At 53.1% G+C, this 25,014-nt stretch overlaps 1 protein-coding gene across 3 annotated transcripts in view; it reads left to right on the forward strand.

Annotated features, from left to right (window-relative positions):
• Window positions 1-25,014, forward strand: part of LOXL2 (lysyl oxidase like 2) — an 87,555-nt gene that overhangs the window by 36,041 nt on the left and 26,500 nt on the right. The window contains exons 4-6 of one of the 3 annotated variants that reach the window (XM_046656650.1): window positions 11,333-11,544; window positions 17,656-17,878; window positions 20,610-20,814. In XM_046656650.1, the coding sequence (XP_046512606.1) occupies window positions 11,333-11,544; window positions 17,656-17,878; window positions 20,610-20,814 (640 nt within the window). The remainder of the gene's footprint in view (window positions 1-11,332; window positions 11,545-17,655; window positions 17,879-20,609; window positions 20,815-25,014) is intronic. The other 2 variants (XM_046656651.1, XM_046656652.1) reach the window with 2 other exon arrangements.

Genomic DNA, 25,014 nt, shown 5'->3' on the forward strand with positions numbered 1-25,014 from the left:
TCCAAGGCAAGGAGCCTAGGTCCTCAGTGGACTTACAGTATCCCAGAGAGGACTACCTGTGGGGACGTCTGGTTTGAAGGGCCGGATAACTTCCACAGCATTTTCCTAGAAGGCCTCCCCCTTGCTGTCGTACAAATCAGACTGGTTACCATGAGACAGGCTGGGAGCTTTCTTGTCCAGCCACAGCCACTGAGGGCAACTTCAATTGATGAGCAGTCCCCTGTAACTTCTTCCCTTTGAGATTGGCTGAAAGTAGGTCATGAAAGGGCCTGGATGTCAGGATGTCTGAGGAGAACCTTTGAGAGTTGCCAGAAGACTCTTCCATCCAGGATTTCATGGCGAGAGCTTATGCTTACTGGCTGAGCTGGCCTGATGGGTGGGGAGCCGCCCAGACCACCTACAGGGAATATTTGTGGGATGCTGCGAAATTTCTCCGCAATACCTCATGTAATAGCCTGTGTCGGTAGCTGAAGTCATGGAATCATTCCTCTGGGCTAAAGAAATGTCCCCTGTTTAATGTTTGTGGACAAGAGGAAGAGATGTACGTTTGGTGGACATGCAGTTAGATTGTGTCACAGTGTACTGACAACGGATGCCCCTGAGAACTGCTGATTGATCCATGTGAACTCGGTGCATGGTCTCTAATGATGTTCCCCAGGGCTCTGCTCCGGCCTCTCTGTCATGGCAGAAACTTGCATGGAGATTAAAATGTGTGCTGATAAAATTTATGGGACATACAAAACTAGGAGGGGTTGCTGAATATAACACCATGGAAGGAGCTTCAGAAAAACCTCAGTAGGTTGAAATAATAGGCCCAAACTGTAACACATAGGGATGAATATGAGGTCCTGTATCAAGGTTCATGGGAAAAGGTTCAGCCATAGAGTGAGAGCTGGAGAGAATGACTAAAAGGAATTAATTATATTTAAAAAATTTCTGAAGGAGATGGGTTGACTGAAGGCTCAGTCAGAGCCAAATGTGTGATATAGCTGCTGCAAAAGTGGAGATAAACAGCTACACCGAGTGAAGGATTATTTCCCTCAACTCTGCTTTTTGGACCAAGAACTGAGTACAGGGTTCAGCTCTGGGGCCATCTTTTATCTAGGTCACCCAGAAGAAAGACCAGGAGGATGGTGACCGGTCTGGAGACCATATTATAAGAGGAAATGAAGATATGAGGGGAGGCATCTCAGTTCTTTTCAAATATTTGAAGTGCTACCATGAAGAAGGATGTTTATGATTTATTCTAACTCCTAGAACTGAGATGAGTGAGAGGCAATGGGTGTAGATTTCCTCCCAGCGCAAAGACTCTGTAACGTGGGGGAGCTGCCCCACAGTGGATCGGGCTGCCCTGTTAGTGGTGAGCGCCTTGTCACTGGGGCAGCTCAAGCAGGAACACAATGACCTCCTGCCAGGAATATTGCAGCTAGATTCCTACACAGGGAAGGAAGCAAGACAAGGTGATTGCCATGTTCTAAGATCCCTTGTTACTGTGCATATGTGAAGATGCATCTGGCCTATGCAGGGGGCACCCACTAGCTGGCTATTGGCAGTATCCACCATTGTGTGAATTGGCGTCACCCATCATGTGCGTGCACACACACACACACGAGGAAGGGATGCCAGCGAGTGTGTGTGCTGTGTGCTCGGGCCTCTCCCTGCCTCTCTCCGGTCCCTCATCACCTTGGCCTTGAAAGCAGGAGCAGACTTTTTGAGCTCACGCTTCCACATCAAAGTGTGAGACCTAAACTCCCTCCTGTATTCCCCTGGTTTGGGGCCCATAAATTCAGAGTGGAGTGTGTTCAAAGTGAGGTGTCAGTAACTGCTTTCTCTGTGTCTTGTGATCCCAGGGTAAATGAGTGGACTAATGGATGTGAGGAGGACAGCCTGTCTCTTCCCACCCGTACCCTGCAAGGGTGTGGCCAGGCTCCGTAACATCCATCCTCATCGACTCCTTTCGAATGGGGACAGATCCCAGAGCACTAGAGATGACCGTTCACAGGCTTGCGCCTTCTCCAGACACGCTCAAATTCCCCAAGCAGAGAGTGGAAGAAAACTGCACATCAGTCTAGACCAAGTTCATCCCACTCGGGGATGCCAGAGGCCTGAGTCACTGAGCCCTGGGGCCTGGCTGATGGAATTTCACTCGCTGAGCTAAGCGGGCTGCAGTGGACTCCTACATCTGCTTGGGGCTCCCTCACACTTCATAAATTCCCTTCTGGAGGAAGGAAAAAGTGTATCTTCTTCATATGAACGACCCCACCAAAGGAGAGTTCACAGGCGTGGACCCTGAGCTACCTCCTGGCCGGCAACTGGGACACTACGCGAGTCTGTTCTCTTCTTTAAGATGAGTGGGTTGAATTCCATCCCTCCTGCCTATGACAGTCTAATCCAGAGTGGCAATGGCTTCTCCATCAGAGTGACACAGCAGGCACTCATCATTTACAAGGGAGTTTCAAGTATTCTGTAGGGGAATAAATCAGATGGTCTCTGTGAAAGCGCTGCAGTAGGTCGGCACCACCACTCGGTCCTCAGCCCGCGTTCATTTCATCAAGAAAATTAGCCACGTGGAGTGTCAGTTCTCCCCTTTGCGGACACAGGCTGTGCTGTCACATCTTGCAGTGTAGTCTAAGTGTTGGACCCCAGAGTTCCAGTCCCAGTGGAGCTTGGGACTTACAGCTCTATGTCCAGAGTGACGGACCCTTCTTGGGTCTCTGGATACCTCCCTGTACAACAGCATTCCCTAAGGAAAATGAGTCTTAGGCCAATCCTCAAAACCTTCTTAAAAAGAGGTAAGCCCAAGCAAAGAATAAAATGCAAAATACTATTGATTTCAAGTGAATAGATCCTTTTTAAACCTAGAAAACGGAGCCCCAACCAAACCTCCCAGGATTTCAGAGGCTCTTAAATTGAGAGGCTTTATTTCCTGTCTGTGGCTGTAGACAAGTTGGAAAAAGCATTAGATAAGGACAGATGACAAATCCAGATGCCCTTCTGAGCAAACCTCTACACGAGCTGTTTTTCACGTTGCTAAGTCATGTGCTCACAGAAAGGCGTGGGCGGGGCCGTGTGCCGCTCCATCAGGGCACCGCAGGTCTTTTCCTTTCTTCTCCTCCCCACCCCACTTTCTTCCCTACTTATGTTTTTTATTTATTTATTTTTTGAGGAAGATTAGCCCTGAGCTAACATCTGCCCCAATCCTCCTCCTTTTTTTTTTTTTTTGTTTTTTTGAGATTGGCACCTGAGCTAACATCTGTTGCCAATCTTATTTTCTTCTTCTTCTTCTTCTCTTCAAAGCCCCCTGATATATAGTTATATATGCTAGTTGTGAGTGCCTCTGGTTGGGCTCTGTGGGATGCCACCTCAGCATGGCCTGATGAGCGGTGCCATGTCCGCACCCAGGATCTGAACCGGCAAAAACCTGGACTGCCGACCCGGAGCTCACGAACTTAACCGCTCGGCCACAAGCCGTCCCCCTTACTTATTTTTTAAAGGTTCTTTTGCAAAAGCAGTTAGGTTGCCAGAACTGGTTAGAAATTCCAAGGCTATGATATTTATGTGTTGTCTATCCCTTATGTAACCCCTGAGCCTCAGTTTCTCTTTTGTGACAGCAGGCAGCCCAGGAGGTCTTGAGAGGCCAAGAGGGATGATGAGGAAACAGTGAGGAGAATTTGGTATCCCTACCCCTCACAGTCTCACATCCTTGTGGAAGGGCCCTGAGGCCTGAAAAAGCTCTTTCTTCTCTTAACCACAGGGACTCAGGCTGTTGTGAATGTTTTAAATTCCAGGAGTCCAGGTTTTTATTAGTCACAGTCAGCGGCCAAATGCTTCAAGGCTTTCCTCTGAGCAGCAGCTTTATCTCACCAGCATCTAGGGGCTCCTGGGGGTGGAGGCCTGGAACCCAAAAGGGAGTAATTAACTCTGGAAAGATCCGAGCACTTCCCGGCCAGGAGTTCTGTCCCGCACAGAGAGTAGGTGCAGCAGGTTGCGCTGGGTGGGAGAGAAAGAGGGTCTGTGTTCATCTCTGTGTGGTTTAGAAAGTGGTGGTCCCTCCAAGCCTAAATATAGACCTGCTTCCCCCAGTGGCTGCAGGAGAGCTGGGCGGCTTCCCTCTGGGGCAGAAATGGTAGCAAGTGGGCAGTTTGTGTCAGACTCTTGGCAGAAGAGTAAAGAGCTACGGTGGAAGCCCACAGCCTCTGAACCCCAATCCTCGCCGTCGGATGTAGCTGTCCTGAGTTTTGTCTCTCCCAGCTCACAGGGAGCCGGGGCAAGAGGATGCTTAAGATCCTGTCTGGTGCTAACATTCCATGATTCTATTTATCGAGAGCCTCTGTGTGGTCAGGGCTTGCCAGGCACCACAAGAGACACAAGAGAAGTCGTTCTAAGGTGACCTATTTTCCCAACTAAAAATAGGTCACAGCATCTGAAAAGTAAAAGGGCATTTATGCAGCTAACACAACAAAATATTTGAAATTGTGCAAATCCTGGCAAATCTGGGAACCCGATTGTGGCCAGGGTGTAGCACAGGTGACCCTTTGAAAAGTATGGATACGATTATAATTGTTTGTGAGGTGAAATAAATGAATAGGTAGCGTTATAATTTGTTTTAGATGAAACAAACGAGTGGACAGCATGTGCACAAACTCCGAACATTGCGGGTTGGATGGGGAATTGTGGGGCAGCCTGGAAAGGGAGAGACTAACGGGGAGAGAGGAGTGGGAGGGAAGCTGTATGGAAGAGGCAGGGGCTTGAACTGGGCCAGAGAGGCCCTCTCTCTGCCCCGTTTGTCTGGGTCTGTCTGTAGGGTGGTCTGCTGATGAAACTAGGACGGGCTGGTGTTGTCCAGTCTGGCTCTGCAATGGGTTCGCATAGTTCATTTGAGTCACCTCGGCCATGCTGGAGGGGTCAGTGCCAAGGAATCCCCCCAGCCATCCCAGGAGGCTGTTGGTAAGGCAGCAGGATGCTGCGTCTGTCCATTCACCCACTCACTACACTGTAATGGAGTGCCAGACCCCACGCTAGGCACTGGGAATGGAGGGGTTGATGAGGTGAGTGGCCATTCTTGCCCTGCTGGGGCTTCCTGTCTCGTAGTGGAGATCGCCATGAGCAGAAGCATCAGGTACCTTACCTGGGAGTGTGGTGGGTGGTTCGACCTGGCCCAGGGCTCGCCTGGTCTGTGGTCTCAGCTCCCCTGCTAGGTCAGAGGGACTGGTTGCTGGGGCAGGTATCCTGCCAGCTTCCTGCAGACAGCAGGCCTTGCCTGTCCTCCAAAGAGGCAGCCTCTGTTACCTACCCAAGTGCTTGCAGGTTGGAAAATGAAACACAGAGCAGATGATTTTCCAGCAGCGTTGAACATCTCTTGATTTATAGGAGGACGGCCCAGACAGACTGCCGACTTTTTCCTCTGGTGGCTTGGCATGACCTCAGCTGTCCACGCCACCCCAGCCCTGACCCGACCCCCTCTGCCCGGACTGGTCTCCCTCACACAGAGCTGAGGCGCAGAAATCCTGCAGTGTCTGCCTTCTTCCCTTTCTTCCATCTGACCCCGTCGGAAGACACTAGCTAGAGAATGTTGCTGGCAGCTTCTTACGCTGTGAATTTGTGATCTGATCATCAAAAGAGGATAATTACAGTGTAGCCAGACTCCTCGAATACAACCTTCCTCATGCTGTTTACAGTAACACCCTCTTAGCTAAGCCGTGTAAACGTGGGCTGAGGGGCAGATCGGCTTTTAAGTCAGTTTCAATAACTATTTATTAGCATCAAATTTTGAGGGGAAAAGGGAGTTTGTCAAATAGCTCAGACAGCAAGAGAAGCAAGGATAAAGCACAGATGTTCTCCGTGTCCATCCGTGGGTCACAGTAGCATTTATGTGGTGAAGGGAGGCGAGCGCTGCCTCGCTGTTTATTTTGCGTTAAACAAAGAATAAAGGGAGTCCTTATTAAATTTTTGGCTTGGGAGCCCAAAGTTTCTAGCTAAGCTGAATTCCTGTAATTGGATTTTTAAAAATTATTATTGATTCATTCCAAAAATATTTGAGGACCCACTATGCGTTGTGCCTGTCTCTCAGAGCCGTGGGTAATATAAAAGTAAGGCACAGTTCTGCCCTTGAGGAACTCACAGTCCGATGAGGTGGCAAAAACACGTGGAAAAATAAATAACAGTACAAGATAGCATAAATCCGGGACCAAATGCATGACTCGGAAAGCGAGTGCCAGAAGGCTAAGGGGGAGATCCGATGATGAGGATGAGATATTTGGGGGAGGGGGCTTTGTGGAGGAGGTGGTGCTGTCTCTTTCCCCCTCTGTCATGAGTGACTGCAAGGGACTTGCTTGTCTGGCTGAACTGTGCGTCCCAGGGCCTCACACGGTGCCTGGGACATGGGACCACTCAACAAATATTTGTTGAATCAGTGGATGAAATTGTCCTTGATGGTCAGTAGGATTCTGATGGCGGGAGAGAATTGTGGGGAGTGGCTCAGTGCTGGGTGAAAAGCATGATGTGAGCACGGGGTTGAGAGAAGCTCTCTAGCCAGGAAAACAGAAGGGAGGGAACGAGGTGGGTCAGATGTGGGAGGCTCTTGACTGGCAGCCTGAGGCAGGGAGCCACGGGAAGGTTTTGAGGAAGACACATGAATATGCAGTGGTCAAGGATGAATGTGCTGGTGCTGTGTGTGGTGGACTGGGCCAGCGATTCATCCAGACTGAGGAGATGCACAGGGCCCACGTGAAGTGACAAGATTGTAATGCCCTTTCTTTTACTTTCACAATTCCCCCTGACTGAGAAACAGAAGTGGGAATGGAAAGGTGCTGGAAGGATGGAGAAGCTCTTGCTGGGCAGACTGGACTGTAAGAGTGAGGGGGAGGGTGCAGAAGCCGCGTGAGGCATGTAGTCGCACGCGGGAAGGGTGGGAGCCCCACTCAGCGAGAGGAGGAAAGAGCGAGGCATCTGGGATGTGTTTGGTTCGAGGTGCTGAGGAAGGTGCCAAGCTGGCAGTTGAGAAAATGGGTCTCCATCTGGAAGGCGGTTTTTTAACAGCCGAAGAAAGAAGGCTGAGAGCAAGATGCGGGACCTGTTAGCAGCGGAGGGAAGGAGCTTGCTGAGGGAGCAGAAATTGTATAGAACTAACCAGTCGTGCACTCCACTTGGGGTGATGGCATACTGGTCTATCTCTTCATCATGGTCCTCCCACCCCAGCCACTCCAAGGATGACTTCTCAGGTGGGAAGGCCTGGGCTGGTACTAAATTACAACTTCCAGAGCGGAGGGGAGGAGGCTGGCCGGGCTGAGACCTGGCCTCGGCGAACGTGCCTCCCGGGACGCTCTGCCAGGGCCGAGCTTTTGGACAAATTGTGAAGTGGACTCTTTTAGGGTTGCCTGCTTTCTTGCCTCATCTCCCCTTGTATCTTTCCCTGATGCAATCTCCTGCTAGACTTTCAAAACTGGTGATTTTTCTTCATTGGCGACAGCCCCAGACGGTCACGTTCTGGAATTTGCAAGTCCTTCACGGAGGCTGCGAATGTGAAAGTCATTCAGGTACAGGCCTGGGAGTCCCGGCCCTGCTGCTCCTTCGCTGGCCTGTCTTTCCACCGACCCCCTGGCTGAGGCAGCGGGGGTCCTGCCCCTGCCCCCGGGCTCTCTCTTTTGGAAGTGGATGAGAAGCCCTCCCAGGGCTCACGCCCTCCCCAGGGACGTGCTGAGCTTTGAGTAGGACAAGTCCAGAAGGCTCCGTGAGTCCCTTGGAGGGAAGCCTTTTGGAGTTCTGGGTGAACTAGTGAACTGTTGTCTCTGGCAAGAGGGGCACCATTCAGACTTTAATTTGAATTTTAAAATGTGCCAGATGCGTTACCAGCTTCTGGGCTATTGGGCTCAATGTAACACTAACAAGTCCAGAGAGTCCTCTGTTAGAAAAGAAAAACGTGTATGTGCTTTAGTGTTTCAAATCTTCTCTTCTCTTTTGGGGCTGAAGTTCTGGGAAAAAAGTCTTAACACTTGTGGTCATGGGAGGGATTCCAGAGCAGTGATGTCAGGAGGGAAGTTGTGTGGATGCGTGTGTTCTCCTCCACAGAGGCCTCTGAGTGGTCCACGCGAGCTCCTGCTGACAGCGAGTGCCGGCAGTGAGCCCGAGCTGCCCCTGCCGCCCCCTGGCCGGCATCCCGGAGCAGCTGGGAGGCAGCTTTCCCTCACACACGCTGGTCGGACTCACGCTCCTCGGGGTGGGCGCAGGGCCCACTTTGACTGTGGACTTCGAATGTGCAGGCCCCAAAGGTCCCTCAGAAGGCTGAGCTCCAGGCCCTGCCTCGTGTGGGTCAACTCAGCACGGGGCAGTGGACCGGTAGGGGCGGCAGGGCGAGGATGGCGCAGAGACCGGGGGTTACGGGCCTAGAGGACGGGAGTGGAGTCAGAACTCGGTTTTCACCCTTGTTTGCCTATTTATCAGCTGTGTGAACTAGGAGAAGTTGCAAAACCTCACCAAGATTTCTTGTTTTTCACCGGTAACATGGGTACGATTAGCCTTCTCCTAAGTTGTGGGAATTGAGTACGGCAATGGACGGAAAGATCTGAGCACGGTGCCTGGAGTGTGATAAATTGGTTGGTATTTCATAGATGAGGGCCACCACAGTCATTATTATTCAGGGAAGAGACAGGCCCTGTAGTTGGGGCATGGGGAGGAAGCCCGGCAGGGTCCGTGGAGTGGACAGACTGCATTTTGTTGAATGAATGAATCAATCAAGTGAATTTGAGCCATACAGAATGAGGAGGAATTGGTTCCATGGGGAGAGAGAGAAGACATTCCATTTTGAGGGAACAGTGGCTGTAAAGCCGACCCTGCCGGCTCGCTGAGGCTTTGAAGGGACAGTCCCTCTGGACCCCTCCTTCACCACATGGGTGCACAACAGACCTGCACTCCACACACACAGACCTACACAGTGCACAGACACACAACCCTGTCACGTACACAGCGTCAGGCACACAGACACACACAAGCAGATGCACTCCCAGAGACACACATCCAGATACTCAGACACATACAGAGAGATACACTCAAGACAGACACGCAAAGAGACACACACGTCATCACACACACACACACACACACGCACACGCACGCAGTGAGTTGGTGGGAGAACAAGGACATGACACCTGGTCCTGGAGCTTCCCCTCCTCCAGGCCTCATTTCTGCATCCTGGAGCCCACCTGGCTTTCCCCAGCAGTCCTACTTCTGCTGAGGGGGTGCTGTCCCATCTCAGGACACAGGTCCAGGGATCTGCTGAGCTCCCCCTGCTGGGCCTGCCTCCTCCGGTCGTAGGTTCCCAGGTTCCCGTTTCACAGCTCCCCTTGGCGAGCCTGCACCGCGGGCCCACAGCAGGCAGGTGGTGGCAGGGAAGTGGAGTAGGGGAGCAGGGTCTTTGAGGTTAGTAAATCGGCCCGGCCTGTCTGTCCTGTGAAGCCACAGGGCTGATGCTAAGCGGTAACTTTCCTTCTGGGCACTGGGCATAATGCATGACACGCTGGAATTCCAGCCCGGCCTCCCGAGGTGGGAAGGCAGGACGGGGCTGGCCTGCCTGCTGGTTCAGACCTCAGGCCCTTTCGTGGCTCGCCTCTGTCCACGTGTCTTGGTGGCACGAGTCCTATGCCCCTAACGGGGACTGTAAAAGATCCAGATTCCAAGCTGGCGAACATTATCCTACCACTGGCGGCTTTCCTTCCGCTCTGCGTGGAAAGGAACCCAGGCCAAATGCCATCACTCCCGCCACATACTTTCCACTGCCTTGCAGGACTGGTGAAGCAGGGCCTGGCTTTACACCCTGAAACCCGTGGTGAGGAGACATGAATCCCTGGGCACCCAGATAATGGTCCCGTTCAGCCTCGAGGTTCATCTGCATCCTGGCTGGACACGGGCTCGGGCACTCCGGGCGCCAGCTCCCTGCCTGCCAGCACCCTGCCCAGCCCCATCTCTCCTTGGCCCAGCTCAGAAAACTTCTCACCCTGTGGCTCAGGTGCTCCCTGCCGCTAGGTGGTCCTGGGGACATAACTGCAGATGATAAATGGGAATGACAAAAGCTATAAACCACCTCATTCTATTGTTTGAGGATCAAGTAGGAGAAAGCACATAAAACGCTTATTATGTTGTAATTCATCATATCTGATTATGGGTTTGGGCTGGGGCAGTGAGGGGCTGGAGGTGTAGGTGGGATCAGTCGTGACAGGCCGTGGGCACCTCGGTAAGGAATTGATTGAGGCATCAGTACGCAGGCACAGAGTAGTTGGTCAAGGGACAAGATGAGCTGTTTTAGAAAGAGCTCTCTGGTGGCTGCCCGGTGGCAGATGGGTGGAGGAGAGGCCCAGGGAGCCTGCAAGAGCTGGTGGGGCCCACTGGGCAGGGGCAGAAAGAGGGGCTTTGAGAGTTTGGGGAGGGAGCTTGCCCAGTGTTTAGGCACAGATTGGCTGACATTTGGAAAAGTGTGAAGGTATCGCTCCGGGGAAGCCTCCATTCCTCTCACCCAGCCTGGCTCTCAAGGCCCCTGTCCTTCTACTGAGTCCCTGGGACTCGGGTGCAGACGTGGGGCAGGGACATGGCCACTCAGAGTCAGGGGTACCGCGAGGACAGCCCCACTCCCCACCTCCAGCCTCTTCCCCTTCTGCCTGTCAGGTCCTGCCTCTTTCACTCGCTGCCACAGAAAGATTGGGGGGAGGGGGCTTTCCAAGGGCCTCGAGGCATTCCAAATCGTTCCTTTCCTTACCACAGCCAAATGATTGTGGCCATTCCCCCAGGACACCCCTCCCTGGTAAGCAGGCCTGGGTCCTTGCATACAACTTTCCCCTCCTCTCTCCTCCCCCTTCTCTCCTGAGATTTTCACACTGAGGAATGCCCACCCTGGGGTACGAGGTCAAGGTCAAGGTTGTGTGCAAGGTGATACTGCTAGTCTCAGGATATCTGAGGCTCAGCTGCCTGAAACTTAAATTTTACCTAAAGTGGAGAGACACACACACACTCACATGCATGCACACACACGATTTGGGGTAAAATGCAAAATCCAAATTATTTTCAACATAGAACATGAAAATTCAAAGAACGCATTCTTTTTTATGCTCTTAAGACCCCTGCAGGAGGAGGCTGCTGCCCTCTGCTCCCTGGGCTTTCTGGAGGATGTGGGAGAAGCTGCTGGGGTCTTCCCCCCAAGTCTGCTGATTGCTCCAGGCCACTCCTGCTCCCCGGCCTCTGTGCAGCCTGAGGGGAGGGCAGGCTGGCAGAGTGCCCAGCCTCTAGCCACCCCTCTCCGGCCAGACCAGGGAAGTAACCCCTCTCCTTCTGTGACCCTCCTGCCCAGAACATGAACATCCACGTGGAGGACATCCGGATCCGGGCCATCCTCTCCACCTACCGCAAGCGCAAGCCCGTGACCGAGGGCTACGTGGAGGTAAAGGAGGGCGAAACCTGGAAGCAGATCTGCGACAAGCACTGGACGGCCAAGAACTCCCGCGTGGTCTGCGGCATGTTTGGCTTCCCTGGGGAGAAGACGTACAACACCAAGGTGTACAAGTAAGAGGCTTGCCTATGGCGGCTGCCGGGCCCCGCTGTCTGGCTAGAGTCGCTCCTCAGTGCACCCTGGCGGAGGGGCATCCCGCAGCCACTGGGGGCCAGCGTGCAGTCCATACCCTCGAGGAGCTCAGGCTCCTGCGGGAGGCTGACCCCACACCCACGACAATAGTTGATGAGGGATGGGGTATGGCAGAGGTGAAGGGCGAGAAAAACCCCACCTCTCCGTGCTGACGGCCTGCACAGTGACCATGCGAGCTGGACAAGGACGACACCAATCCGAGAAGAAATGTTTTCTTTCCCTCAGCAAATGATTATTCTGAGAAACCGGGAACTTACAGCAACTGTTAGGAAACTGAGAAACTGATCGGTTTGATTCAGTTACACCAATCCCAATTAGATTTACCACGCTTGTATGGCCTCCCAGGGGAGAACAGTAGATGGTAACGAGACAGAGTAATTTGCCATGAGGGATGTGCAATGAAGGGATTGCAGCCCTGTGACGAGCTGGTGGCTGGGTATATTGGTTGGTAGTGGGGTCTTCCTATCTCCTCTTAGTAATGATGATAATAATCTGTTTACTGAGTGCTTACTATGTGCCAGGCTCCCTTCTGCGTCATTTAATCCTGAGAACACTGGGAAGTGGGGTCTATTTCAGAGTTGAGGAAGCAAAGTCAGAGAGAGGAGAGAACTAGGTAGTGGCAAATCTAGGATTCAAGCACAGGTCTCCAGCTACAGGGTACACACTCCTAGAGAGCGGAGACTCACAACACTACCTCTCCTTTCAAGCCAAGGGGCCAGGTGGCTTCCAAGTCAGGAGACGTGGGTTCCAGCCCCAGCTCTCCCTCCAGATCCTTGGGGGCAGGGCAGGTTGCCTAGTTCCCTGGGCTTGGCCTGGCCACCTTTGGTCTGAGCCTGGCTCCCCCTCTCCCCCGTCCTCCCCACCCCCGCCCACCCTGAGGGTGAGTTCTAGCAGCAGAGCTGCCCAGCTGGGAGCGCTCACAGGGCCCCTGGGAGTGATCATAGTGGTGATCCCCCAGACATGGCCCAGACCTTCCTGTTTGCATGGGGTACGGGGCAGTGGTGGTCTCCATCTTCTGAGTACTTGGACAACTCCTGCCGGGTGGCCAACTCCTTCCCTGGAGACAACTTCTCAGATCTTCCTACCAAATGGGGGCAAGAGAGCCAACTGCTCCCCTGACAAGCTTCCCACCTGGTTGGCCCCACCAGAGTCGCCAGCCTGGCCCCGTCCCGGAAGTAGGAAGGCTGCCATCAGCCCTGGCCCGGGGAAGGACAGGGTGCCTGGGGCCAGGCAGCACGTGGTGGCCTGTAGCCCTTTTCATGCTTTTGAGGTGGATCTCAGAGCTGTCTTGTTTGAAAACCTCCCTCCCTGCTTCTCCCACTCCCACATCTGGGGATTTGCTTTTTCAGATGGGGGCTGGAAAGGGCTTCGAAGGCTGGGAGGCCCCCAAGGTGGTGGTGGGTGGTGGTCTCATCTGAGATGGGAGATGACTGACAGATGCCACTGGAAACCAGCTCCTACTCCCCACCTCTAGCTGGAGGTGATGTGGAGCGTGGGCAGGCGGGCACAAAACTTCTCGGCTTGTCTCAGGCGTTTTGTGTTAGTCTCTGGGACTCAGCTGACAGTTGGGCCCCAAAAGGGAAAGGCACACTGGGAAGAGTTTCTGTGCCTCAGTGGTGCTGTTAGGGGCTGAGACGGCAGCTGCTGGAAGAAGCTGTCAGCAAAGCGCAGGGCTCCCGGGTCATGAGGTGGCCTCAGTGGTCATCTAGTCCAAGCTCTCAGGCTGCACAGGAGGAGACTGTCAACCTGCAAAACAAACCAGCTTAAGAGGCAAAGCATTTGTTTGGGATCAGAGAATTGCAGTTCGGGAGCACAATTCGGTAGAAACCCAAATAGTGTCCCAGTAGGGAGTAAAAGTCAGGGGCTCTTAAAGGCAAAGAGGGGAGGTTGTATTACACGCAATTTTACCTAGAATTGGAGGCAGAGAGCTAGTCTTGGCTAAACATGGATTGACGATTGATTCCATCTTCAGAAAGTCCACCAGCCTCAATCTTTGTGATCAGAATGTCGTTCTCTTGCTGGCTTCTCAAAGGACTGCTTGTGAAATAATTGCTGTCTTGGCCCAGCCCAATGGTTTGGCCCAGCTCAAGGTTCAAGACAGCCAGGCAGTTTCTCTGGAAAGGCAGCTCTGACTCCATTTTAAAATGGCTCCACTATAGTCGATTTTGACAAGCCCCAGGCCTGAAGACAGTGGATTTGGAGGTCACAGAGCACCCTTCTGGCAGAACCTCTGGGGAGCCCAGGTCTGCCCCAGGGAGAGCTCTCTGCCCTGCTGCCTCCACCTTCAGACCCTGCTCCCACTCTGGCTACACAACACAGGCCCCAGCACGGGGCTAGCTGTTAAGTCTGAGAGCTGGGACAGGACTGGCCTGAGGACGAGGTACCTGTGAGCCCTGCTCGGAGGTTGAGGACAAAAGAGGCCTGGGAGCCGGAGTGAGGGCCACACCCTGCATGGTCCCTGAATCTTTGGTCTCCAGGAGCATCTTTCTCCATCTCCCTCTCACCCTTCCTACAGCCTGTACCTGCGGTTGCTGACATCGCCTCCCTGAGGCAGGGGAAGTAGCCTCCCCTGGCGGCCCTTCACTCTAGGAAGAAAATTGTCTTCAGAGCAGTTCTGTCTGGGGTGGGGTTAGTAATCCGCCTGTACCCACTGAGGCCCTAAGGGGCTGTGCAGCCGTGGAAATGCCCCGGGGAGCACCTGAGGCCCCGCCACCCCGGCTCACTCTGCTCACCTGCAAGTCTGCTGGCTGCTCAGAGGCCTCAGTGTTATCCCCAAGACCAGGACTGCAGCTCTTCCTCAGAGCCTCGGCTAGCCCTGGCCCCCCATGTCAGAGGAATCTCGGGGGCTACCCGCACGTCCGCAGAGGCCTCTGCACCCACAGGCTCACCTGAGAGTGGAATGAGAGGCTCCCCGCCAACGGCTGCTTTACCCTGAGCTGCTTTCTGCGCTAGACTAGGGCACGTGTGCCTTGAGGCTAATGAAGCCAAGCTTCAGGGCCCCATCCCCGGGCCAGGAGCGTTTGTCATTTAAGACCTATTCACCTGCCCTGGGAGGATCCAGAAGACGCACCTTTCACTACGACTGTGAGAAATAAATTTGTGAGGGGGTCTCAGAATCCTTGAGGAGCTCTGTGATGGCTCCCCTCTGTAGGCCAGACCTTTCAGTGGGAAAAGCAGTTACTGTAGCTTGGGAAAGCTAAATGCAGTGGGGGCATTGCATCTCCAGGTGGCAGTGGCCCATGGGGGCACTCAACCGCCAAAGGCAGGGTGGGCGTGGTTACCGCATGGACAGCTGAGTCAAAGCAACAGTCAGAATGTCTGACTCACAGAGACCTGTGGCGCTGGCGAGTCCATCATGGTGTTCCTAGAAGTGGCATAGATGGGAAGCCTACTAAATTCTTACTTGATCTGCGTAAGCAGAAAATTTCTAGGTCAAGTGAACAAAAGTCTAACCTGAATCATAAAAACAGAGAGTCATGCCCTTCAATTACTTCCCACACCTGCACCAGTTTACAGACCAGAACCGCTGGAATGAAGGCGAGGCTGGTTCCCCTGAGTACACTGCCAAAAGTTTACACCGTTAATATTTCTCCCAGTCTTCCCTAAAGGGGCCTGGGATCTTTGACCAGGGTAACTGTGCACTGGGGAAAAGGAAATAATCAGAACTTTCTGACACCACTGGACGCTGGCTCTGAATTGACACTGATTCCAGGAGACCTAAACATCACTGTGGCCCACCCGTCGCGGAGTCTGGCCTGTGGAGGGCAGGCGGTCAATGGAGTTTTTGCTAAGGTCCACCTCACAGTGGGCCCCTGGGTCCCCGAACCCATCCTGAGGTCAGTCCCCTAGTTCTGGAATGGAATTGGAATAGACATACTCAGCAGCTGGCAGAATGCCTGCAAAATGGGGCTTCCCCCCTTGGCTGGCGGACAGTCAGTGGGGCTTTTCATTTTTGGCTGAATCAGTCCGGCTCGCTGTTCTTCCTGCTCCCCTCTTTCTCAAGCAGCCTTCCTGCTTGGCCCACTCCAGTCACTCTCCAGTCACCAGGCCTGGAGTGGGCTGTCCACCATCCTCCCCGTACCTCCTCTCTGCACCCCCTGGGCCTGTCTGGGTAAATCGTGGGGGAGGGGGCCCGCTGCACTCGGCCTGTGGAGGCCACGGGCATTCCTGTGAGCTGATGTAAGAGGGAAGGGGGGCTGCTGGGGAAGGAGGAGCAGTCCGTGTTCGTGTTCGCCAGGAGCACTTCGCTCTATAGTAAGAGCTCGGGACCTCTGTTCCTGGGAGAGGGTGTGCTCGCTGAAAGCTGGAAGCCGAAGGAATCTGATGAGTCCTGTGCAGCTGCTATCTCCTGAGCGTGTTCTCTCGCCTGATGTGGGGTGTCATGGGGAACAATCTGGAGTTTGCGTTTCCAAGTGCAGGGGCCTGACAGGAAGTGGGGAGGGGAAGTGGTTTTGGAATTATTAACAGTCCTCCTGTGTAGTTCTTTGCTCTAGGCTGTAGCTACAGTGAGCACACATCCTGAATTTTCCAGGATAGTCCTTTTCTCAAAGATTTTGTGTCATTGTGCCCACAGCTACACTAGACTTATTACTAGTCGAAGTTTGGGTTAGGGAAAGGTATTGGCAGCATCTGTAGGGTTTTTTCTCCTTCTATGGTCACATCCCGTTCCCTCTGAGACAAAGCAGAAGCTCCCAGGCCTGCTAGACCAGCAGGGACAGGACCCCACTTCTGGTCCCCCCAGGGGTGAGCCTGCCCTGAGGCCCCTCACTGGGCAGCTGGCAGCGACGCTGGCTCTCTCTGGCATCTTACAGGGTTCCTCCAAGCAGGGACAAGCACACAGACCCCAAAGAGCTGTGACAACGTAAGAGGACAGGTGTCCTCCCTGCTCTCCTCCTTTGCAAATCCAGCCATCACTCCAGGCCAGTTCACCCTGCTCTGCCTTGAGGTCGTCTCTCCTCGCTCTCACCACGGGGGTCCCACCCTTCTCTTGTCTCTTCTGCTTTTCCTTTAACCAACACAGGTTTTATTTATTTTATAAACACGCATTAGCCCTTCCTACGTGCTGGGTACTGCGGTAAGCGCTTTACAAGGATTAACTCGTTTAACTTTCCTAACAGTCTTGTGAAGTTGCTCGTATTGCTACTTCTAGTTTGGAGATGGGGAAACTGAGGCACAGTAACCTTTCTGTTGACCAATTGATTACTTATTGGTTGGTTATTGTTTTAGAAAAAGTTTGACTCATCTTGATCCATATTCTCCCTTCCAAAGAAATATAAAAAGGAGCCCTTTACAAGGATAGATAATAATACAGGCTGAGGGCTTCCCTGGAGGATGGGACAGAGACTGCCTCGGCCTCCTTGACTCCGGAGTGAAGGTTTGATAAGGGCTGTGGCTGAGTTTCATCACCACTATAATTTCTGCTGCAAAGCAAATTATACTTTGATTGAGCAGATGGGGTCATTCGAGACTGTGCTCGCTGCTTCTCCGTGGGTTACACCTTTAATCTGGTAGATTACTGGGAGGGAGTTTAACCTTCAACCTGTACTGCTCACTGACAAAGGGAAAGAAAGGCAGGAATGACAAAAAATCGATAATCGTATTGAAATTATCTCAGGAAGTCGGGGACCAGTCATCCTGGTTTGCCTGGGACTGAGGGTTTCCTGGGGCCAGGGGTCTCGTGTCTCTTGGATCCCCTCTCGGATTTTGTGTTTGGTGGCTTTAGCATCATCTCACCATGCTGAGTTAGTCCCTTCTCGCCTAGAGTGTTAAGCTGCCTGGGGGCGGAAGGCCGGTCTGCCCTTCGAGGTCCTGCTGCCCCTGCCCCGCACGTGCCCTGTGCGAGCGAGGTGCTCAGTGAGTGCCGGCATAGGCGCCGTGCAGAGCCCTGCCTGTGGAGCAGGCCGAGCTCCAGCAGCAGGGTCCACCACCAGATGCCTGGCAGCCAGCACAGCGGCTGGCCCAGAGCCCAGCTGTGGGAGGAATGAGGGTGGGCACCCAACGCCCTGTCACCTGCTCCCTCCTGCCCTCTGCAGGATGTTCGCCTCCCGGAAGAAGCAGCACTACTGGCCGTTCTCCATGGACTGCGTGGGCACGGAGGCCCACATCTCCAGCTGCAAGCTGGGCACTCAGGTGTCGCTGGACCCCGTGAAGAACGTCTCCTGTGAGAACGGGCTGCCGGCTGTGGTGAGCTGTGTGCCTGGCCAGATCTTCAGCCCTGATGGACCCTCAAGATTCCGGAAAGCCTACAAGCCAGAGGTGAGGATGGAACAGGACATCTGGCTACTTGGGACGCGGGGGGGGGGGGGGGGTTGGTTAAAGGAGTAGACAGGGACCCCAGGAGAGAGTGAGGAGAGCAGGCCCCCAAAATATATCCACCAAAGGGTCTCTGTGATTTGCATATTCTAGAAACTGCTAATATGGGGCTGGTGGGTGGGAATAGCACATGGGAAGAAGAGAGGAAGGGGTAGGAAAGATAGTTGATCGTCTGTTAGGGAGTGATTCCCTGTGCCGGCTAAAATCTCCGTACTTGGTAATCAGTCACCTGGGCGGGGTGAGTCAAGTCCTTCTGACCACAGCCGAGCTAAGAGGAGGGAGAAAGGCCGTGATGGGGCAGGTGCTGTGTCCACCTGGTCCAGGCGGTGGGGCAGAAGAAGCAGCCCTCTCCCAGCCAAGGCAGCCCCGCTCTGTGTCTCCTTTCCCCTCTCCCTGTCTCTCCATCTTTCCCCTCTCCGGTCTTCCCTAATGATGTGCTCTTGGAAGTGGATGATAACTCTCATCCAGCAGAAAAGGGAAGGCAGGACGGGAGCCAGAAAAACTGCATTGGGTGTACTTGGACGAAAGGAATAGCCTTAAAGGAAGGGAGTGAGCAGAGCGCTGGAGCCCGGCCATCAACCAAAGGGGTATGCAGAGTGCCTTCCGGCACTTCCCACAGGCAGCCTGCCCCTCAGTCCCCTCAGTCTCCACAGGGGCCTCCGAAGTGCACAGGCCTGACCACACATCACATGTGTGCAGCCAGGTGACACAGGCACACCAGGACAGTGCCAGCCTCCCTGCTACCCCCCACACCCTCACTTGCCTCCCTGCCATGTGATTTGATGGCCACATCTTTCCTACAGCCTCAGCCTGAGCCTCTGAGCTTTCCTCATGTGTCATCCAGAATACCAGGTCCTACTGTTTTGGAATTCCTCTTACAGTGTGTGGTTTCAAGCAAAGGAATCAAGTTCATACCAAACCAATTAAAAAAGAAAAAGAGCAAGAGAGCCTTACATCACATTTTCCCTGGGTTTCTTTCTTTCCTCTCGGGCCAGCTGACTCTGCCTGGCCATTGCCAGGCTGGGGCAAGGTCATTTGGCACTTTGCCTCCACTGAACTGGGGTCAGGGATGGTCCACATCATGGAAGGGGGCCCTGGCAGCCAGCTAGACAGCTTGGGAAGGGAGAGGCCACAGTCTACAGCAGACAAGGCTGGAGCAAGCACGTCTACCGTTTTATTTTCTAAAGCTAGAATAAAGGTTCCCGAAGCCAATGGGTGTTTTACACCCCCCTCAGTCCCTTTTTTCTTCTCCCCCTAGTGCCAGGGTCAGAACAGTCCCTGAGGTCTGTAAAACTGGGCGCTATCACAGCACCCCATCCTGCCACAGCAGCCCTGGGGAACAGTCAGTGGGGAAGAGACATGTGGCTGACTGAGAACCTCAGCTGGAGCATGGAGACACATCTCATTTGATGCCTTGGCCTCCAGGTGCCTGGTGTACGTGAATCCCCGAAAAACACCGCCTCCAACCAGGCCTGCCTTGGCTGGGCCTTCAGTGGGCAGGGTGAAGGCAGTCGTGGGAGGAGGCCTGCGTGGGCGAGAGCAGGCCCATGACTCTGGTCTGATCCAACACATGGAGCACGGCTGCACAGCGCCCCTTACGCACTCTGTGTTGAATCCAACGAGTGTCAGCAATGACTCAGAGTCCTCTACCCCAACACACACACAAACGTGCTCACACACGCGCACACATACTCTTCCCCACTTTCTAGCCTCTTGTCTGCCCCCTCCTGCCTCTGTGCATACATACACGCACACACTTGCAGGCACAGAAATTGATGCAAACCAGGGTATGTGGGCAGATGGAGTCAAGTGACTTGGCTCCCATCTTGTAAGACGTGATCCAGCGGGGTCAAGATGCTGGTGGAGAATCGTCTTACTCCTGTGCAATTAGATAAGCCCCATAAGGTCATTAAGGATTCCAGGCTGTCAGCGAGCAATTGGGGCTCCTTAAACCGTAACTGCCCACCCTCTCTGCATTTTCTGGTGCGGCTGCATCTCCTGAAGAGTTGGGCCCATGTGGACTTGGAGTAGAATCGGGAGTGGCAGGAGCAGGAGTGGGGACAGGGCACGAGCCCAGCTCCAGGGCAGATGTCGGTCTTGACCCTTGCAGCGTCCGTCCTCTCAGTCGTGGCCTTCTTGGTTAGGCCCCTCTGCCCAGCTCCCTGCCTTCCCGCTTCTGCCTCTCACCTGCATGCAGAGCAGGACCCTTTCAGTGTGGTCTGTTTAGTACCCTGGAGTCTCCGCAGGGCTAGACGATAGTGCTCTGTTATAAGCAGGGTAGAGTTCCGATCTAATTGGAACCTGCAGACTTTGGAGGTGGGAGCTTCTTTCTGTAGCTCTAAGTCTTGAGGTTCTGGAATGAGGGAGTGGAGGAAAGTGCCGATGATAAGGTCTTTGAGCCAAGCATGGGTTGGGGTGACGAGTTAAGGAGGGTCCCAGTGGGCTCCCCAGTGGTCCAGGACAAAAGCTCCCCAGGGGGCCGCAAAGGGAGGTTGCAGCAAAACAGAAAATGCAGAGTGAGCGTGCATCACCCCCCCATTCCCTTTCCCCCCACAAATCGAGCAGAGTTTCAGCTCTTGGCCTGGGCACCTGGGTTTGGAGTGGGGCGGTCGGGAAGGAAGGAGAGTGGGCAATGACTCCCTGCTGAATGAACGTGATCAGCTTCTGCACTCAGCAGGACCATGTGTCTCTCCAGCAACCCCTGGTGCGACTGAGAGGTGGTGCCAACATCGGCGAGGGCCGCGTGGAGGTGCTCAAGAATGGAGAATGGGGTACCATCTGTGACGATAAGTGGGACTTGGTGTCTGCCAGCGTGGTCTGCAGAGAGCTGGGCTTTGGAAGTGCCAAAGAGGCCATCACTGGCTCCAGGCTGGGGCAAGGTAAGGAATGGGAGGATGTTCTGGGGCCTTTCTTCATGCAGAGCATTGCACAGGGAACCCAGCCTGGGCTGGCTGGCCTGGTGCTTTCCAGGCTCTTCTTACTCTGCCTGCTTCCTCCAGCAGCTGCTGCTCTCTTAGAGAATCCCAAGCCTCTCGCGAGTCAGTCAGAGCCAGGAGGGCCTTAGGGAACATTGAGTCCCCATTCTATGGATTTGGAAGCTGAGGCCCAGAGAACCCAGTAATGACCAAGATGAGACAACATATTAGCAGCCAATGAATACGTTAATGAAGGTCTCCCAACTCCTAACGCAGTGCTCCCCACAGCCCCACTGATAAAGCTGGAATTCTCCAGCCCTTGCTCCAGGAGAGGACCTCAGAATTCACCAGGCTGCGGACCACCCAGGGCACAGAAGAATCCCAGATGTCATCTTCCTCTTCCACTCTGTGCAGCACTGAAAACCTTCTGTCCCTGCCACCAGAGACTGGGAACGGGCTGCCCCTCTCTGGAAATCATGAGACACTAACAAGTAGGGGCCTGGTTTTTATTAAGTGTCCTGAACAAATCTTTCATCTGAGCAAAGAAAAAAGTATAGGAGGCTTTCAAGTGAGTCACTCTGTTGAGAGCAATGTTGTAAACATGACATGACAACACAACAGATAGCGAACCCCGCCACGACGAACTCCATGAAGACCACTGATTCGTGCAAGCCCTGGTCCTTCAGAAGGAGGAATCTTCACCCCAACAGACTCTGTGGCCTGGTGAGTGCCCAGCCCTCTCCCAGAGAACTGGGGCTGAGCAAGGGGAATTAGTCATCTCCTGGAGTCTTTTCAGTACTGACCGGCAAGGAGGCCACAGTGGACTGCAGCTGCCGTGGCTGGGAGCGGGTGGGAAGGAAGGAGAGCGGGCTGTGAACAAGGAGGGTGTCGTAGCGTGTGGGGAGATGTTTCCATACTGTCAGACATAGGGCCATCACTCCACAGAAAGGAATGTGGTGAGGTCATCGATCACAGCCTGGAATAGCCCAGTGAACTGGAGAGAGAGTCCTGGAACCATGCACGGCACTGCTGGAGGGGAGTCAGATTGTCTAGTCCAACAGATAAGGAGTTTGAGGCTCAGGAGAACGAGCCCGAGGCCACTCCGACAGTTAGTGGTAGACTGAAACCCAAGTGTTCTGACTCAGATTTGAGCTTCTCCCTTTATACCCACCTTGGCCCAGCCCTATGTGTGTTTAGAACATCTCTCCACCTTCGTTCTCCAGTCCCTGCAAGCTTCCGGGCCTGACTGAAGTTTGGGGGTCTAGGGTGGACTTCACCGTTGCATTGTGCACCGGCAGCCTCAATTACGCCACATGACAGTCGTCCTCCTCCCCAGTCATGGTGAGCTCTTTGGGGAGCCCTGGATCCTGAATATCCCACAGTCCGTCTCACCAATCGGCTGAAGTGTTGGTTTGTGCTCTCCCAAGGCCTTCAGGACGAAGACTGGTCATTCTGAGGAATAAACGAGCACTGGAGACACAAACATTCCATTTGTCATGGGTGTGTGCTATTTGACCTAATTATTTCACTGCCCAGAGCAGCCGAAGGTTTCCAAGGGCGGGCAGAACTCTGGGAGAAAGAGACATTTGGCATTTTTAGTGCTGTCCTGGAAAGAACCGTTGGGTGATTTATTATCTTCTGCCACGCTGGGTGGGTCAACTCCGGTAGGCAGAAAAGGAAAAGTCCACATTTAATGTCAAGTCACAGAGCAGACAGAGTCAGTCGTTGGTCCTGGCTCTGGCTGGTGGGCTGAGTGACTATATCCACAGTGAGGGGGTGAAGAGGCAAGGACTGTCGGGCAGTCTGAGTCCTGGTCCCAGACTCGCAACCTACTTGCTCAGTGACCTTGAGCAACCTCCTGGGCCTCAGATTCCTCACTGGATTCATGATGTCTGAGGATCCGTCTGCTCCAGCCTCCTGTGAGTCTCTGAGACCAGGCCTCATCACCAGGGTGGATGTCAGGTTAGAGGCAGGCACTGTGCCATGTGTTCTGGGACCCTCTGCACACATCTGGATGCCAGCTGTCTGTTTACACAGCCCCCTCCCCCCAAGACTGAGTGAGGGGAGGCTTGTGTCTTTTATTTCTGTGTCCTTGGTGCTGAGTCTGTGCCCAGCTTATAGTGTCCTGGGAATAGTCACTTGGTGAAGAATGAATGAATGAATGAATGGAGGTCCAGTTGCATAAGTTGGGTCAGCTAAATGAACACTTGGTAAAGAAGTTTCGACACTCTAGACCTGCGCTGCCCAATGGAAGTATCATGTGAGCCACATATATAATTTTAAATTTTCTAGTAGCCAGTTAAAAAAAACAAGTAAAAAGAAACAGGTGAAATTAATTTTAATAATATATTTTCTTTACCCAGTACATCTGAAATATTATGATTTCAACATGTAATCGATGTAAATGCTATTAATGAGATAGCCTACATTTTGCGTACTCTCTGAAATGCAGGATGTGTTTTATGATTACAACACATCTCAATCTGGGCTGGCCACATTCCCAGTGCTCACTGTGGCCAGTGGCGACTGTATTGGAAAAGGCAGCTCTAGAGCAGTGGCTTTAAAACCCTTTTGCCTGCAATCCCCAATAAGAAGTACATGCCACATGTGTAAAGGTGAAACAATGCAACCTCTACAACATGCAAAACACTATTCTCCTGTGCTCTTTAAAGTCTGATTGTACCCTTCAGAGTTGATGATAGGTCCAGAGTCCATAACATTGCTCCAAGAGGTTGGGCGTGGCTTTACCTAGCACCTTGTCACAGGCCTGTGGTCCCCCGGGCCAGGCTTTGTAGTGGGGGAAAGCAGAGCCAAGGTGGAGGTGGGGAAGGCATCATGAGGAGGAGCAATGCAGTGTTGGTCCAGAACCCAAGAGTAAGGGAAAGCTGGGGGTCGGGATGCAGATGGTGAAACCCGGGTCAACAAAAGGAGCCAGGAGCCCACAGACCGCACTGGGAGTGCTCAGCTGAACACCAAGGCCAGTGTCCTTCAGTGACGCCTCCCGCCCTGCCTGATCCACTGCAGAGCTGAGTGTGGTTGGGAAGAGAGTGAGAAACACTGGGTCTCCCATTTCTGTACTCTGCCTCTGTTATGCTGTGAATGTGAATGCTTCAGGAAAGTGGGCCCTGCCCTCCGGGGCCTTGTCCTCACATGTCTGAGAGGACCACATAAGTGTACATAAGTTTGGCCAGAAGGAGACTCAGCCAGTTGTTAGTTGGAGTCTAAAATGTGTTAGGCTCTCGCATTAACCTTTCCCTCCTGTCCAGCCCTGTAGGCTAGCGATCCACAAGCACTCACTGAGTTCTGTTTGGGCCCTATCCTGAAATGGAGAACTCATTTATGCCACAAATTTATAGTAATGGTTTCTGCTCTCCAGGAGCTCATGTCAAGTAGGGGGAATAAGAAATAACCACAATCAAAGAAAACTTACACTAACAAATAGGTGATGATATGTAAGAAAGAATACTGATAGTCATACCTGCTATTTACGGAGTCCCTAGTAACTTGACATACTGTATCTCATTCATTCCTCATAAGCCCAACTCTGCAAGAGAGATATTATTATTGCCTTTTGCAGATGAGAAAATGGAGCTTGGAAAGGTTCCATCACTTTCCAAGGAGATGCAGGCTGAATCCAATACCAAGCTGACTGCACAGCGCATTGCCTTGTGACCTAAAGGTGTAAAACGTCCGTGCTGCAGATGTTTAGATGAGGGTGAGGTGGTTTCAAGCCAAGCCATGGAGGTGGAGGGAATGGAGGTGGTCCTTGAAGACAAGCTACTACCTAGATAAGCAGACAGGAGAAGGTGTTCCTGGAGGCAGGAGGCAGAGGGAGCATCCCTACTTGAAGGAGAACATAGGTGCTTCCAAACGCTCAGCTCCTTCCCAGAGCAACCCTCTCCTCTTTTCCAGCATAGGGTTTTCTCTCCTGACTCTCCCGAATGAGCTTCAGAAACTTAGCAAGATCATGCTCTGGGATCAGATTGCCTGGTTTGAATCCTGGTTCCTCCACTGGGCCAGTTACTTAATCTTTGGTCCCCAGTTTCCTCATTTTATTGGGTTGTTGTGATGATTAAATGAGTTAATATAAGCAATGTATTTAGGGTGGAATCCAGCACATAATAAATAAATAGTAGATATCATCATCACCCTCACCATTACTAT

This window comes from Equus quagga, chromosome 3 (assembly GCF_021613505.1).
Source record: "Equus quagga isolate Etosha38 chromosome 3, UCLA_HA_Equagga_1.0, whole genome shotgun sequence".
Taxonomy (NCBI): Eukaryota; Metazoa; Chordata; class Mammalia; order Perissodactyla; family Equidae; genus Equus; species Equus quagga.